Raw genomic sequence first — 17,416 nt, forward strand, 5'->3', positions numbered from 1 at the left:
GTATTGTCCGTGCGGACTAGAACATGGTGACCGTGGAGGAATGGGAGGAAGTGTTTGAGCGCTTTCTCGACCGCGAGCATCTCTAGACAGTTTATGTGTAGGAGATTCTCCTGGTCTGACCAGCGGCAACAGACCGGTCTGCCTTCGAAGAGCGCTCCCCAACCTAGGTTGGAAGCGTCTGTCGAGACAACTTTCCGGTGTGAGATCACCCCCATAATCACTCCTGTGTGATACCATTCGGCTGCTAGCCAAGGCTGCAGGGCTGAAATGCAGCCCTGAGTCACTCTGACTCGCGAGCCGCCGGCCGCCCAGGCTCGATGGGGCACGCGCGCTTTCAGCCAGCGTTGAAGCGGGCGCATGCGCAGTAAGCCCAGCTGGAGCACTGCCGCAGCTGAGGCCATATGCCCCAGGATACGCTGGAATGCTTTCAGCGGAACCCGGCTGCCTATTTTGAAGGATGCGGCGAGGAGACGGATGCGGCGCGCACGCTGCTCCGACAATCTGGCCGTCATAGCCACCGAGTCCAGTTCTATTCCAAGAAAGGAAATTGACTGATGGGGCGAAAGCGAGCTCTTGGTCCAATTGACCGAGAGACCCAGACCTTCCAGATGGCTGAGAAGCGCTGTTCTGTGAGACACAAGTTCTGTCTCTGACTGCGCTAGAACAAGCCAATCATCCAGATAGTTCAGTATTCGCATTCCCTGTCTTCTCAGGGGAGCGAGAGCCGTGTCCATGCATTTCGTAAATGTATGGGGTGCTAAAGACAGGCAGAACGGCAGGATATACTCGACCGTCGAAGGCGAATCTCAAGAATGGCCTGTGACGGGGAGTTATCTGGATCTGAAAGTACGCGTCCTTTAGATCGAGAGAGATAAACCAGTCTCCTGGGCGGATCTGCGCAAGGATCTGTCTGGTTGTAATCATCTTGAACGGCCGTCTCATGAGGGCCTTGTTCAGATGTCTCAGATCTAAAATAGGTCTTAACGCTCCGTCCTTCTTGGGTACGAGGAAGTAACGGCTGTAAAAGCCCGACTCGCTCAGGGAAGGATGAACCTGTTCTATAGCCCCTTTGCGCAGCAGCTTCGCTATTTCTGCTTGAAGCAGGTGCGCTGCTTCCAAACCCACTTTCGTCTCCGTCTGCGCTAGAAAGCGCGGGGGGCGACGAGCGAATTGAAGCGAATAGCCGTGTTTTATAGTGTTCAACACCCATTCTGACGCACCCTGAATAGCTTCCCATGCTTTTGCACGCATAGCTAGGGGTCGAATGGTCTCTGGGTTCAGATCGCCGCGCTGCGCGGGATGGGGAACCTGTATCAGAGAGGATGGGTGGTGCTCGAACACGGGGGCTGGTAAACAGTATTGGCCGGCTGTACAGCGTTCAGTAGCTCGGCCCCGGAGGATGGAGCGCGTTTTGCTGTCAAACACCCCTGGCGCGAGAGCGGCGTGGGGGTTATAGTGTCTGAAAGTGAGTGCGCGTGCTCGTGAGCGGGCGCAGGGTTTACACTTATAACACGGCCAGTGTTTGGGAGCTTTAGAGGGTCTGTAACCCGGGGTAACCGTATGGCAGAGCGAGCAGCGGGTAGGTGTGAGCACAGAGTTGTGGGCACAGTTACTACACTTAATACTCGAGCGGCGTGTTTCCGCTTTATGAGAGAGCGCTCTGAGCGAGTTACCATGGGAGCCATGTTTGTGTGAAGCAGTGAACACATGGGAGTGGGCACATTTTCTACACTTAATATCCCCTCGGCCTGAGCCGTTGCAACTCGAGGTAACTGAATGGCAGAGCGAGCAGCGGGTAGGTGTGAGCACAGAGTTGTGGGCACATTTACTACACTTAATACTCGAGCGGCGTGTGTCCGCCTTATGAGAGAGCGCTCTGAGCGCGTTACCATGGGGACCGTGTTTGTGTGAAGCAGTGAGCACATGGGAGTGGGCACATTTTCTACACTTATGACACCTTCGGCTAGAGCCGGAATGTTTGTGAGCTTTAGAGGATCTGCAACCCGGGGTAACTGAGTGGCAGAGCGAGCAGCGGGTAGGTGTGAGCACAGAGTTGTGGGCACATTTACTACACTTAGTACTCAAGCGGCGTGTGTCCGCTTTATGAGAGTGCGCTCTGTGAGCGTTACCGGGGAGACCGTGTTTGTGTGTAGCAGTGAGCACGTGGGAGTGGGCACATTTTCTACACTTATAACACCATCAGCGTTATAGGAAACTGATAGAGCGAGATGCTTTGATGGCTCATGTTTAGACGCTCATAAATACTCAAGCACCATCCTGTGAGCGGGAGGGCGCGAGATGGCGCACGCGTGTATTAAAACAGGCTCGTTTACTGCAGTATTAGTATTTCCAGCCGCCTGAACTTAGAGGGGACTGAGAAATATGTGAGGATTGGAGGTAGTCCGGCCTAGGCGGGACGAAAACCCTCTCTCTTCCTCTTTTCGCCGGTGCTCGTGACGTCCGCTCTGATATCCTTTGAGAACGGCGCAGTTGCGCGGCTCGAACAAAGGGAGAGAGAGCGGGAAGATGTCATCATGTGCTGTGACATCGTATGTTTGCAGGCGTGCGTGTATTAAACAGGCTCGTTTACTGCAATATTGATATTTCTAGTCGCCTGAGCTTAGGAGGGGACGGAGAAATGTGTGAGAAACAGAGGTGGCCGGTGAGTGACGCGCGCGACCGAGACGCGGGGTAGCTTTCTTATAACGTAAAGGAAGCCAGCCCGTGACCGTCTACTTCTGACATCCCTTGTGAGCGGCGCGTTTGCGCGGCTCGAACAGAGGGGGAGAGCACAGGAAGGGGCGTGCGTCGTCCGGGGGGTAGCTTTCTTGTAACGTAAAGGAAGCTATAGCCCGAGACCGTCCGTTTCTGACATCCCTTGTGAGCGGCGCCGTTTGCGCAGCTTGACAGAGGGGAGTAAGCAGCTGTCTATGAAAGCAGCGCTGTCTGCTTCATCCCCTGAGGCGACGGCAGTGCGGGCGAAGCCGGCCGCTGCGCGTCGAGAGGTGGAAGGGAGAAGGAGATAGCGAGGCTCGCGGGAGGGGCTCCGGCGAGCGCTCAGCTGTCATAACCGGCTCGGGAGGCCTTAGAGAGCGGCATTTCCTCTTACGCGTTCCGGAAGAGGCAGCCGGCAAAGCCCAGGCAGAGAGCGCAGATCACATGGCGATCTCCGTCGCTGAGCGTTGCTCTGCACGAGCCACAGGATGAGCGAGGCATTTGAAACAACGCCTCGCGCTCTTTTAGATGCAAAGTGTGTCGCGGGGCGAACACACAACACACACAACATAGAGCAAGAAAGGATATATTCGCCGGATAGCGAAGCAGGCAGGGAAAGCTGAAGGCGGCGAAAGCGGCCGGCTTCCTCAGTCTGAGATCCTCGGCGTGCTGGTCGCTTGATTCGACGGCGGCTTCCTCAGAGTCCAGCGATGCGGAGAGCTTCGCTGAAAAGACAGAAATCAGTGAAGCAGCCTCTGAGCCCTGCTTATATACGCTAAGCCACACCCCTTATGACGGGCTGTGACGCATTAAGCGCGCCAAGCGCGCTCATTGGTCGTGACGTCACGCCAAGGGCTCAGCTATAGGCTGCTGCAGTTGCCGCAGGGCAGCCAATGGGCACGCTAGTAAGCCTGCCCTAGGTCTGCAGGCTGCCGCACTGCGTTGACAAGATTATTAAAAATTATAAGCAACCAGGGGCCGGAGGGTGTCAGGTTTAGGGACCACACGATTTCGTCTCTGCTTTTTGCGGATGACGTTGTCGTGTTGGCCCCATCAGACCAGGACCTTCAGTATGCACTGGGACAGTTTGCAGCCGAGTGTGAAGCGGCTGGGATGAGAATCAGCACCTCCAAATCCGAGGCCATGATCCTCAGTCGGAAAAGGGTGGCTTGCCCACTTCAGGTTGGTGTAGAGTTCCTGCCTTAAGTGGAGGAGTTCAAGTATCTTGGGTTCTTGTTCACGAGTGAGGGAAGGATGGAACGGGAGATTGACAGACGGATCGGTGCGGCTTCTGCAGTAATGCGGTCGATGTACCGGTCTGTCGTGGTGAAGAAAGAGCTGAGCTGCAAGGCGAAGCTCTCTATTTACCGGTCAATCTATGTTCCTACTCTCACCTACAGACATGAGCTGTGGGTCATGACCGAAAGGACAAGATCCCGGAAACAGGCGGCCGAAATGAGCTTTCTCCGCAGGGTGGCTGGGCGATCCCTTAGAGATAGGGTGAGGAGCTCAGTCACTCGAGAGGAGCTCAGAGTAGAGCCGCTGCTCCTCCACATCGAGAGGGGCAAGCTGAGGTGGTTCGGGCATCTGTTCTGGATGCCTCTTGGACGCCTTCCCGGGAAGGTGTTCCGGGCGCGTCCCACCAGGAGGAAACCCAGGGGAAGACCTAGGACACGGTTGAGCCTGGGAACGCCTCGGTGTCCCCCCGGAAGAGCAGGAGGAAGCGTCTGGGGAGAGGGAAGTCTGGGCATCTCTGCTTAGACTGCTGCCTGCGCGACCCGGCCCCAGATAAGCGGAAGAAGATGATGATGACTGCTTCAGTGTTACTTTAACACCCTGCTGGTGGTTCCCATATAAAGAAAGAACTTTGTTAATTTAATTCTGGGGAATTTACTGTGTACTGTATTAGGCAGGAGATTTGAATGTTGTGGCTGATCAGCATATATAAATACACAAATCTTAGGCAAAACCTGGGTCATGCCTAGAGCACAAAGGTTTCCTGAGGTTTCCCATGAGATGACTGAGGGCTGCACTTCTCCTGAAGCATAAAGGAGCTGCTTGTGGATGATCTGTAGATGTAGTTGATGTGCTTGTGATTTATAATGAGAGATGCATTTAGGAACATTTTTTAACATATGGTCATTTTATAAATTACCCAGGGAAAATAAACATTAGAGAGAAAAACAACATGTAAAACATCAGGAAACCACATCTGTGAGCTTTCTCACCACTTTGACGTTCACTGTTTTCCAGCTCTTTTCTCTTTAATGATGCAGTGTTGAACATCTCTCCAGTGTAGCGCTGCTGTTGATTCTCATTAATCAGATTCTCAATCTTCTTCATCAGGTCTCTCATCTCTGATTGGTTGTTCATCATCTTGTTGCAGGTCTGATATCTTTCTCCACATTTCTCCAGCAGCTGCTCCAGAACAGGGTTTTTCTTCAGATCATCTATTATAGAGTCACACTCTTCTTCTCTCTCATAGGTGAAGAGAATCATCACAAACTGAAGAACTCTGTCACCAAACACTCTCTGAAGCCATTCCAGACCCATCTTATCAGCATCTGTTAACTGGCCCAGTCGCACAACAAAGATGAAGGCGCTGATTTCATTTTCATTCACTATTTGACCAATGTGATGATCCACAGAGTCCAGGTAAAGTTCAGCCTCATGTAAGTCAATCATGTTGATCACAGAGACGTGATGCTCTGTTATCTTCCACTGTAAAGGAACAATCCTGGATATTGCAGCATTTTCAATATTTGGTTGCTTTTTTCCTAGTAGAACGTTTTCATCTCCAAACTGGATTGACGAAGAATTTCCAGTTAATATAATGTTCATATTAGGAAATATGATCTCTATAATAAACACCAGAGAACGTCTCGGTTACGGATGTAACCCTCGTTCCCTGAGTGGGAACGGAGACGTTACGTCGGGTGACGACGATTGGGGTTTCGCTTAGAAGCCTATCACCTTCGAGTATATAAAACGAGCCAATGGCAATGAAATGCCATGGGTCTGCGGAATTTGCATAGCGTAACTCCGCCCGCCGCAGGGGGTATATAAGGAAGTACGCTGCACAATGCAGACATGCCTTCGCTGAGGAGCCGAGACTGGCCCCAGGCGTTTTTCAGCGGTACAGCGGAAGTGGCAGGAAGACGTAACGTCTCCGTTCCCACTTAGGGAACGAGGGTTACATCCGTAACCGAGACGTTCCCTTTCGTGGTCACTCCGAGTTACGCCGGATGACGACGATTGGGGTTCCAGTCTAATCACGCCACCTCGGCTGTCTTCCAGTGCCCTGCGTAAGTCTGAGCTCCCTGTTGTGAGACTAGCACGAACGAAGGAGTCCTATTTAACACAGGGATACCAAGGTACACTGGGAAGCATATCTCAGAGAGAAATATGCAATCATGCCCAGCCATTGAGGGGGGGACTTAGAATACACATATGACCCAGAGGGATGCATATGGAGAATCACTGGGGTGTCCAGCCGCAGGTGGAATTTTAAACCCCAGGGGTGGCAAGGTGGCTTGCCAAGGGAAAGACACACGCTCACAAGGAGACTTACAGTGGAATACACATGTGGGGGTCGCCCAGAGGGGGAACCATGCACATGGAGGCACCTAGTCAAGCGCAAAAGCTGCGTTATGGCAGATTGGCATAACTCAGGCGTTGACGTCACCAGTGCTGGAGGAACTCAGAGCTTATCAGACTCACCTGAGAAGAAAATCGCACGTATCCCGTCCGTGGAGAGGAATGGCGAGCAAGCGAAGACACCTGAGCAGAATCTAGCACCGGCTGGTTGAAGCGAGTACATGAGAAGAAACTGGCTCTACGCGGAGATTATAGAATCTCGCGAATGTGTTGGGTGTCGCCCAGCCTGCAGCTCTACAAATGTCTGTTAGCGAGGCGCCATGCGCTAGAGCCCAAGAGGAAGCCACACTACGTGTGGAGTGGGCTTTCACACCAAGGGGGCACGGACGACCTTGCTGCTGGTATGCCAAAGCAATGGTATCCACTATCCAGTGAGATAACCTTTGCTTTGAGAGAGCCTTTCCCTTCAGCTTCCCACCATGACAGACAAAGAGCTGGTATGAGGTCCTGAAACACCGCGTTCTGTCTACGTAAGCACGGAGGGCGCGTACTGGACAGAGCAGTGCCAAGGCTGGGTCTGCCTCCTCCAAGGGCAGCGCTTGCAGGTTCACTACCTGGTCTCGAAAGGGTGTGGTAGGAACCTTGGGCACATATCCAAGCCGGGGTCTCAGGATCACGTGAGAGTTAGCCGGCCCGAATTCCAGGCACGCTTCGTCAACCGAAAATGCCTGCAGGTCCCCTACCCTCTTGATGGAGGCCAATGCAACCAGGAGCGCTGTCTTCATTGACAGGAACTTAAGCTCCACTGATTGCAAAGGCTCAAAGGGAGCACTCTGCAGGGCAGTGAGAACCACTGAGAGGTCCCAAGAGGGAACGAGGGGAGGACGAGGAGGATTTAGTCTCCTCGCTCCCCTCAGGAACCTGACGATCAGGTCGTGCTTTCCCAGAGACTTACCATCAACTGCTTCGTGATGTGCGGCAATGGCGGCAACATACACTTTCAGGGTGGAGGGAGACAGCCTTCGCTCCAACCCTTCTTGCAGGAAGGAAAGCACGACACTGATCGGGCATTTCGTGGGTTCTTGATGTTTAGAAGAACACCAGTTGACGAAGAGGTTCCACTTCAACGCATAGGCATGTCTCGTGGACGATGCTCTAGCGGAAGTGATGGTAGCCACCACCGCAGGTGGTAGGGTACTCAAACCTGCCTCGTCCCGTCCAGGAGCCACACGTGGAGGTTCCAAAGATCGGGACGAGGGTGCCATAAGGTGCCCCGTCCCTGAGAAAGGAGGTCCTTCCTCAGAGGAATTGGCCAGGGAGGTGCTGTCGCGAGGAGTACTAGTTCGGAGAACCAGGTCCGGTTGGGCCAATACGGGGCAACCAAAATGACCTGCTCCTCGTCCTCCCTGATCTTGCGCAAGGTCTGCGCAAGAAGGCTCACTGGGGGAAACGCATACTTGCGTAGGCCCCGCGGCCAGCTGTGCGCCAGTGCATCCGTGCCGAGCGTGCCCTCGGTCAGGGAATAAAACAGGTCGCAATGGGACGAGTCGTGGGAGGCAAACAGGTCTACCTGTGCGTCGCCGAACTGATCCCAAATCAGCTGAACCGTCCGGGGATGGAGTCGCCATTCTCCAGCGAGAGGCCGAACTCGAGACAGCTCGTCGGCCGCCTGGTTCAGGTGTCCCGGGATATAAATGGCTCGAAGCGACCTCAGATGCTTCTGACTCCATATGAGGAGGTGGCGAGCGAGTTGCGACATACGGCGGGAGCGTAGACCACCTTGATGGTTGATGTACGCTACTGTTGCGGTATTGTCTGATCGGACTAGTACGTGCTGACCCCTGAGCAGCGCATGGAAGCGGTGCAGGGCGAGACGTACAGCCAGCAACTCGAGGCAATTGACATGCCAAAGGCGCTGGGGTCCTGTCCAGGAGCCCGCGGCAGCATGACCATTGCACATGGCGCCCCAGCCCGTGTTGGAGGCATCTGTTGATACAACAACATGCCGGGAAACTCGTTCTAAGGGCACTCCGGCCCGTAGAAAACTGAGGTTCGCCCACGGGGTGAAGGTCTGACGGCAGGCTGGAGTCACTGGGACTTGGAGCGTGCCGTGTTGCCATGCCCACCTCGGGACTCGATCGCGAAGCCAAAGCTGAAGCGGTCTCATATGAAGCAATCCCAGCGGCGTTACTGCGGCTGCGGATGCCATATGCCCCAGGAGCCTCTGAAAAAGTTTCAGTGGAACCGCACTCTTGCCCTCGAACTGACGAAGACAAGTCAGCAGTGACTGCGCGCGCTCGCTCGTAAGCTGCGCGCACATGGCGACCGAGTCGATCTCCATACCGAGAAAAGAGATCCTCTGCACAGGGCAGAGTTTGCTCTTCTCCCAGTTGACCCGAAGGCCCAGACGGACTAGGTGCCGGAGCACTAGGTCCCTGTGTTCGCAAACCTGGTCTCGAGAGTGAGCTAGGATCAGCCAGTCGTCGAGATAGTTCAGGATGCGAACCCCGTGTTCCCGGAGGGGAACAAGGGCTGCCTCGACGACCTTCGTAAAGACGCGAGGGGACAGGGCTAGCCCGAAAGGGAGAACCGCGTACTGGTATGCCTGCCCCTCGAAAGCAAACCGTAGAAACGGTCTGTGTCGAGGTAAAATGGAGACATGGAAGTAGGCGTCCTTCAGGTCGATCGCTGCAAACCAATCCTGCGGCCGCACACACTGGAGGATGTGTTTGGCCGTGAGCATCTTGAATGGCAGCCTGTGAAGGGAGCGGTTCAAGACGCGCAGGTCGAGGATTGGCCGTAACCCACCGGACTTCTTGGGTACAATGAAGTAAGGGCTGTAGAAGCCGGACTTCATTTCGGCTGGAGGGACAATCTCGATCGCACCCTTTTCCAGCAGGGTGACGACCTCCGCTCTCATGACAGGGGCATTGCCACCGACTAGGGCTGTAGTCAAGACCACCTTTGTCGAGTCCAAGACAAGTCCAAGACCAGGACTAGTCGAGTCCAAGTCAAGACCGAGTCCAAAGAGGTTTGAGTCCGAGTCAAGACCGAGTCCAAAAAGGTTCGAGTCCGAGTCAAGACCGAGTCCAGGACAGGAAAAAAAAAAAAGTCTGCTAAAAAAATATAGGCTATAGCCTATAGAAATTAAATCACTATGTAATAATGAAATAATGAATAATTTTAATTTTATTTAAAATAATTGACAAATAAAAAAAAATAAAAAAAATTATATAGGCCTAAAGGAGCACACACATTCGTTTCGACTGTCTGATCAGCCTCACATTCTGTTCCTGTCAATCATACACGCGATGTCAACCAATTAAACTGCATGAGGGAAGGCCGAGCCAACTCACAGACACACACACACACACACACACACACACACAAGAGATGCGAATAAACCGCGGATCGGGCGGATGACGTGACGAAAAATAATATTTTAATTAAATTCAGGCGGGTGGCGGCTGAAGCAATCAAATGAAAAAAGTTTGCCACTAAGCAAACCTGCAAGTTATGAGCTGGGTTATTTTGTTTCGATATTAGCTATATTTTAAAACAGCCAGTCATTGGAGCCTAACGTTACCACTCGTGGAATAGGCAAAGAAAGAAAGGTAAGAAAAAAAGTCGGAAACCTTTGCCCATTAATTAGATGTGCAAGGCAAGCAGGCTAGTTTTCGGGGTGTTATGGACAATCAAAAATGTGAATATTCACGTTGCACTAGCGGTGGACTTTCAGCAAGTTTATTTAAACATTTATTTTTTAAAGAGCCGTTTGTGAGTCAAAAGAGCCGGCTCTTTTCAGTGAGCTGATCAAACGAGCCCGTTCACGAAAAAGAACTGGCTCTTTTCAGTGAGCTGAGTGAAACGAGCCGGCTCACGAAAAAGACCCGAAATGCCCATATTAAGTGGCCAGTGTTTCACTTTCCCTCCAATAATATTTTGTTTTAATATCGCGGCGACGTATGTGTGATTACTGGGAACATAATAAAGACTCCTGGACTCGGTCGAGACCAAAAGCCATATTTGGCAAGACCAGTGGCCGAGACCGAGACAAGTCCGAGTCCGAATACCAGCGAGTCCGAGACAAGTCCGAGACCATAGAAAAACGGTCTCGAGTCCGGACTCGAGTCCAAGACCGGACTCGAGTACTACAGCCCTACCACCGACCATAGTGAAGCGGACTCCCCTGAAGCGGGGAGGAGATCTCGCGAACTGAATCGCGTAGCCGAGCCTGATGGTTCTCGCGACCCAGCGGGACAGTCTGGGAAGCTCTAGCCAGGCCTCCAGAAAGTGCACCAGCGGGGTCATACGAACCACAGACGTACCGTCGGTGGGGCAGCGAGGCGGAATGACCGGCACCGGCGAGGGTGGCATAGCGGCCCTGTGCGGGGGCACGGTCATTAACCGCGTCCTGCCAGAGGAGGCCAGGGGAGGGCGCGCGTCCCACGGGGGCGTGCTCTGGCAGGGGTCTGGCGACAGAGGGGGATGAGAGGAGCGTGGCCCGTGGGCGGCGCGTGCTGTCATCCCACACCTCTGGGACAGAGGAGGGCGGCAGTGGCGGGACCCGAGGGTGGCGCGCACTGCGGCCCTCTGGCTCTGTAGGCTCAGGATTGGGGAATTCAATTCTGTCTTCAACCACATCAAAGTACTGCTCGTCGTTGGACGAGCAGCGGGGAGTGGAGAACAAAAGATTCTCCCCCGGCCCTCCACCGGGGGAAGGAGTGGCCCTGCTACCAGCTCCTGGGACAGAATTGAAGCCAACCCTGAGCAGCCCGTCTCAGGAGCGCCGCTCAGCCTGGCGTTTAGCGGGCGGCGGGGCTGGAGAGGGCTGTGGCGCCTGCCTGCGGCTCCCTCCACAACGCGGCCCGGGTGAAGGTTGCTGCTGGGGCCGTGCGGGAGGGGCGGCCGCGGGAGGGCGCCCTCGGCGGCGAGCAGGCTGAGGATTCTGTGCCGACGGCTGAGCAGCGGAGCGTCGGGGCAGAATGTGCTTGATAGCCTCAGTCTGCTTCTGGGCGGTCGAGAACTGTTGGGCAAAATCCTCGACCGCACCGCCGAAAAGGCCGGCCTGGGATATGGGAGCATCAAGCAGACGAGTCCGCTCGGGCTCACACATATCAGCCAGGTTCAGCCAGAGATGTCTCTCCTGGACCACAGCTGTGGACATCACCAAACCCAGGGAGCGCGCGGTCACCTTCGTCGCTCGGAGAGCGAGGTCGGTGGCGGCGCGCAGCTCATCAACGAGCCCTGGGTCTGTCCTGCCCTCGTGCATGTCACGAAGCATCTGGGCCTGGTAGACCTGGAGAATGGCCATGGCATGCAAAGAGGCAGCTGCCTGTCCCGCCGCACTGTAAGATTTCGCCACGAGAGTGGACGAGAATCCACAGGCTTTGGACGGGTGCTTAGGATCACCACGTGATGAAGCGCCTGCCGGACACAGCTGCATCGCGACAGAACGTTCAACCGTGGGAATCCCAGTGTACCCACAAGCATCAGCTCTATCGAGGGGAGGAAAGGCGGAGAAAGCCGACGAACGATCGCGGGAAGACATGGGAGCCTTCCAGGACCGCGTGACTTCCTCATGCACTTCCGGGAAGAATGGTATTGGGGTTGGGCGGCGACGAATGTCAGCGGCCGCTCCCAAAAACCAATCATCCAGCCGCGAGCGCACTGGATCGGGCGGCGGGGACCACTCGAGCCCAATGGCCGCGGCTGCCCGGGAAAGCATGGCAGTCAGCTCGGGATCAGACTCGGGCAATGCTGGCACGCCCGAGGGCGGCAACACAGCCGAATCCTCACTTCCCGAGGACTCATGCCCACCTTGTGATGCAGTGATCGACATTGCATCCTCCTGTGGAACGCCAAACGAAACGCGCGGGGCCTCCGTAGAGGGACCGGCGGTTTCGGTTTGCACGCTCGCGGGTACCAATGCTGAAGAGGGGTGTGTGGACCGTGGACGTATCGGCGGTTTGTCCCACACAGATACCCTCAGGTCACCCTGGCCACCAGCCGAAGTACAGCCTCTCGGGGAGACCGTAGATCGGGGTGTGGATGAGGGGACTCTCGCTCTGATGAGCTCATTGAGTCTCGACCGCAGCATGGAGATGGTCATGTTCCCGCAATGAGAACATGAATCATCCACAAACGCTGCTTCAGCGTGATCAACGCCCAAACACGCTAAGCAGAGATTGTGCCCATCAGGAGAAAATACATCGCGACCACAACCAGAAGTGCACGGGCGAGACATCTTTAAAAAGACGTGCCACATGCAATGCTCTTTTTGTGAGAGGAAAACTCCGCGGATGTTGAAGCGAACAGGGAGAAATCACACTAACTGTCAGATCACTGACAAGATCAGCAGGGAAGTGTGCACTCGCTGAAATCGCCGTCACACCAACACCGGAGAGCTCGCTCGTCTCGAAGATAAGAGAAGACTAACTCAGAATCTTTGGCTTGCAGGAGTGGAGAAGTTCTCGGCTCCGAAGCGAAAGCATGTCTGCATTGTGCAGCGTACTTCCTTATATACCCCCTGCGGCGGGCGGAGTTACGCTATGCAAATTCCGCAGACCCATGGCATTTCATTGCCATTGGCTCGTTTTATATACTCGAAGGTGATAGGCTTCTAAGCGAAACCCCAATCGTCGTCACCCGACGTAACTCGGAGTGACCACGAAAGGGAACTGTTGTTAAACACATGCATATACCACAGAATACTTGAACAAGTGTTATTCAACAATACAAAGACATCAAATAGCGTTGGCTTACCCATCCTGCTGGTAGATGAATCAGAATCACTCTGTCCATGAGCTCCACAGTCTGTCTCTGCAGAAGTGTCCATGGCATCTTGATTTGGATCTGTCATTATATCACTGGAAGGAATGGTAAAAATTAAATAGGTCACATCATGTACCACACAACACATTGATAACATTCAGAGACCAGTGGTCTATGACAAGCCATAGTTGAGTAATCTATATATAAATATATTGTGCATCCGGAAAGTATTCACAGCGCTTCACTTTTTCCACATTTTGTTATGTTACAGCCTTATTCCAAAATGGATTGAATTCTTCATTTTCCTCGAAATTCTTCAAACAATACCCCATAATGTAAGGTGACCAAACGTCCTGTTTTCCCAGGACATGTCCTGTTTTCACGTCATGTCCTGGCCGTCCTGGCTGTTTTTTATAAAGTGATGAAAATGTCCTGGTTTTCATTATTTTTCATTGGGCCATTAAGCGTGTACTTTAAATACATGCTTGCCTTTGCACACAAAACATATGAAACCGGCTTCGGCTTCGCCCCGTCTTGTTATAATCAGCACGTTCCTAAATCCTCAGTGGCAAGCAGAGAGCACGTCAGAATACAGAGGCCTCTGTGTGTGGTCTGTCACTAGTCGTCAATGTCAGAATATTTGAAATGACCAATCAAATCAAAGTAGGCGGACTTTATGTTCACAGAATTTTAGCAGCGTGACTCGACGCTTCAGTTTACGGTCAAGTGCAAGATAAGATGTAAGTAGCTAACAGCAAAAAAAAAAAAAAAAAAAAAAAAAATGTAAAATCACAGATGATTTACAGAGAAAATTCCCGTGTTTTCGTTTCGGTCGGGATCCGTGTAAAGCAGAATGCATGACCTGCAAAGCTGACACGTACATGTCAGTGTCAAATAAATGTGCTAGCGACCTAGAAACCCACATAAATAAAGTATAGGCTACAAGAGAACATCAGGAGGATTGAAATTGTTTTTTTTTTTACTGAAATAGTGTAGTAGATTTTTTATTTTAGTAGTTTTAACCTGCTATGGCCATGAAAAGAAATTGTGTCATGTAAAAGGTGTTAAAAGCTAAACTTTTTTTGGGGGCCAAACTTTGAATGGAAAGGATGTATTACTTCATGTATTAAAGTACAATAACATAGTTGCAAGATTGTGAATGCATTTGTCAAGTATTTTTTGATGCATTCCCCTCCCCCAACCACGCCCCCACCACTTAACTACGCCTCCCCAAACCCCACCCCGCCCATCAACCACGACCCCGTCCTGTTTTCTGAAAACTAAAATATGGTCACCCTAATGACAACGTGAAAGAAGTGAGTTTGGGAATATTCACACATAATTTATACACATAAAAACATGATATTACATTTTTAAAATCAAACATTTTAAAAGAGATCAACACATCACTGTTGTTTAAACCAATGAGCATTAATCTGTGTCGTCATGTGCTCTGATGTCATGGTGACTGGGAGACTACTGGGTTGCACACTATGAAGCACCCCAGAAGTAGATTCAAACACAGAAGTAGATTCATAGGCTTGCCATACTGCCCAGAATAAACAATATTTTCTCCACACAAGATGCTTAAACACCCTGCATGTAGTTTTTGTGAAGACGAGCGCATATCTTACAAAGGATCCAGTTCTGTTTAGGCTATTGTAGTTTGTAATGCTTGTTATGTTCCTAAATGTATATAGGCCTAACACATCTATCTATCTATCTATCTATCTATCTATCTATCTATCTATCTATCTATCTATCTATCTATCTATCTATCTATCTATCTATCTATCTATCTATCTATCCATCTATCTGACTGACTGACTGAGCTTCCTTTGTGAAAAATAGCAGACCAACTTTTTTAAATTGTTATTTAAAACGGTGGTCTGCTATATTTCACAAAGGAAGCCTATTTGTGCGGTCGTTGGCGTTATACAAGAATGACATTCTGAATATGAGCCTACTGTAAAATTAGCTGGCTTAAAAATGCGATTTGATCAGTGCAGAGTTACTCCAGACACCAGACAATATTTGAATTGTGTAATCAAAGATTATGAACAGATGTTTTCAGATGTGGACAAAGTACACAACTTCCTTACTTGAGTGAAAGTACAGATACTACTGGTAAAATATTACTCTGTTACAAGTAAAAGTTGTAAAGACCGATTTTTACTCAAGTAAAAGTACATTAGTACTTGTTTTTAAAAGTACTTAAGTATTAAAAGTAAATGTCAGTGCATTGTTTTATTATTGTTGCATTGTTGTGTGTAATACTTACAGTACCTTATGCCTCTGAATCTATGCCTGCTGCCTACCCTCATATCAATATCATATTTATTTCTACAACATAGTTCCAGTAGTGGGATTGAATGTGAGATTGAATAAGTGCATTCAATAACGTCCACAATGGTTTCGGACACCCAAATGGCTGCTCCCTCAAATAGTGACCAATTTAAAGTTTTTTGGCTTTTAGTATGAATATGTTAGCCTTACTGTTAGCTATAAGCTATTTTGCTCCAAAACAATGATAAAATTCACATTTAGAAGACCAAATCCAACGTTGAAAATGAAAATCAGGTTGATGTCAGAATCCAATGCCAAATTGACATTAATCTCCAAAGTTGAACAGACGTTGTATTGTGGTTGAAAACAAGGATATATTCCCATTGGGTTGTTGGGTTTTCATGTTTAATGGGAACTTTAGACATAATGATTTTTATACTGTACAAACTGTGTGATTCCCTAATTCGCAGCACGAATTACATGACCAGCAACATATTTCTGCTTCAAATATTGTGCGTAGTTAACAGTGAGTGGTGGTTTCAAACATTATTTTATTAAAGAGCGTTTGTCAGTGCCACACTCGTACTGACTCTTATTCTGCCTGAAGGCGGAGCGTTTTGGCCAATCAGATGAAAGGGGCGTTTCAGCGCCGCCCACGTGTGCAAATGAAATATCGAACCCATAAACCGATCTGTAAACCACAAACGAAAAATCGAGCCAAAATCTAATTTTTTCGTTTTTTCAAACTAAACTAAAAAACTAATAAACGAGCTGGTTTTCATTTCTCTTTATTCCATTCCAAACAGGAAATTAAATGATCAAAAAGTACACGGGACTGAGTCAAAATAAATGTTATACAACCTATTTATTTGTGAAGTGAAACATATTCTATACTCCAAAAGATCAGGGGCTTCAAATCAAACCTGCCTGCAAAAAGAAGAAGCCACTCCGGACTTGTTGATGCCAATTGTCATTACTTTCAGAAGCTTTTTTTTATTTTATTTTTATTTACTTATTTAAATATATTAAGTGTTGTTTTTAAGAAGATAATTGAAAACAAACTAATAATTGCTAAATCGCCAAATTAAGCAAATAAAGTCTAACCTGATCGTTGATGTCTCTCTCTGTGTGTGTTATCATCTGTACAACTCCAAAGATCTAAAAGGGCTTTCCGAGCTCTCCGCAGACCTGTTCCTGTAAGTCACATGACATATCAGAAAGTGAAAGTGTTTCTAATGTTTTTTTTGTTGTTGTTTTATAAACAATGTTTACTTTTAAACAGCATGTAGCCTTCAAATATTTAGATGTATTATTTACTTATAATGATTACCATCATAAATAATAAACTTATTGATTTTTTTTTTTTTTTTTTTTATTCAAAAGTATAGTCTTCACTGCATGTTGTTCTATGAGCAATGACTGCGCTAATTTCAGCGACAAGTAATATCTTACTTATTCATTCAATTTAAAGAGGGTACTTTTTATTATTAAGTAGAGGAAAAGCTAATTCTTCTAAACATTCTTCAAATTCTTCTTTTTTGGCTCAAATTATATTTCATTAGAAGTTGTCATAAGTCAAAAAGTTTGATACAAACAGCTGCATCAAAACATTTTTTGAGGCTACATTTTTGTTTTGTTTTTTAGAGTGCACAAGGCTCTGTCGAGCTTAGAAAGTTTTAATTTTGTTTTATTCTCTGACTACAGGATGTTTGTAATAGGAAGTGGTGGTAGGTGGGTGTGGAGCCAGTGGCTGTTCTGTATGCAGGCATTAATGTCTTGAACTTGATGAGAGCTGCAACTGGTATCCAGTGAATATAGACAATGGACAGTGGATAGTGACGTGGACAGTATGAAAAGGCCTGATTTTCCTGCTGTTAAACAATGCAAACCTGCATGAGATCAACCTGCAAAAATCACTTCAAAATCAAGAGCACCAAAACCATATAAAGCTATTTCCCCTTTCTGATATGTCATGTGATTTCTAGGAACAGATGTTTGTGCTTACAGTTTTTCTGAATTGCTAAAACACTAAACCCCATTCTCT

At 49.7% G+C, this 17,416-nt stretch overlaps 1 protein-coding gene across 8 annotated transcripts in view; it reads right to left on the reverse strand.

The window, feature by feature from the left end:
- The window catches only part of LOC311290784 (interferon-induced very large GTPase 1-like), an 80,808-nt gene extending 64,275 nt beyond the window's left edge, over nucleotides 1–16,533 (reverse strand). For 2 of the 8 annotated variants that reach the window (XM_084409489.1, XM_084409488.1), the window contains exons 1-3: nucleotides 16,477–16,532; nucleotides 13,078–13,181; nucleotides 4,944–5,517 (exon numbers count right to left, since the gene is read on the reverse strand). In XM_084409489.1, the coding sequence (XP_084265615.1) occupies nucleotides 4,944–5,517; nucleotides 13,078–13,155 (652 nt within the window). In that variant the 5' untranslated portion in view covers nucleotides 13,156–13,181; nucleotides 16,477–16,532. Of the gene's footprint in view, nucleotides 1–4,943; nucleotides 5,574–13,077; nucleotides 13,182–16,476 lie in introns of those variants that run through there. The other 6 variants (XM_084409487.1, XM_084409486.1, XM_084409493.1 and 3 more) reach the window with 4 other exon arrangements.
- Nucleotides 16,534–17,416: the final 883 nt, after the last annotated feature.

The sequence above is a fragment of the Rutilus rutilus genome (assembly GCF_951802725.1).
Source record: "Rutilus rutilus genome assembly, chromosome: 1".
NCBI classification, from domain to species: Eukaryota; Metazoa; Chordata; class Actinopteri; order Cypriniformes; family Leuciscidae; genus Rutilus; species Rutilus rutilus.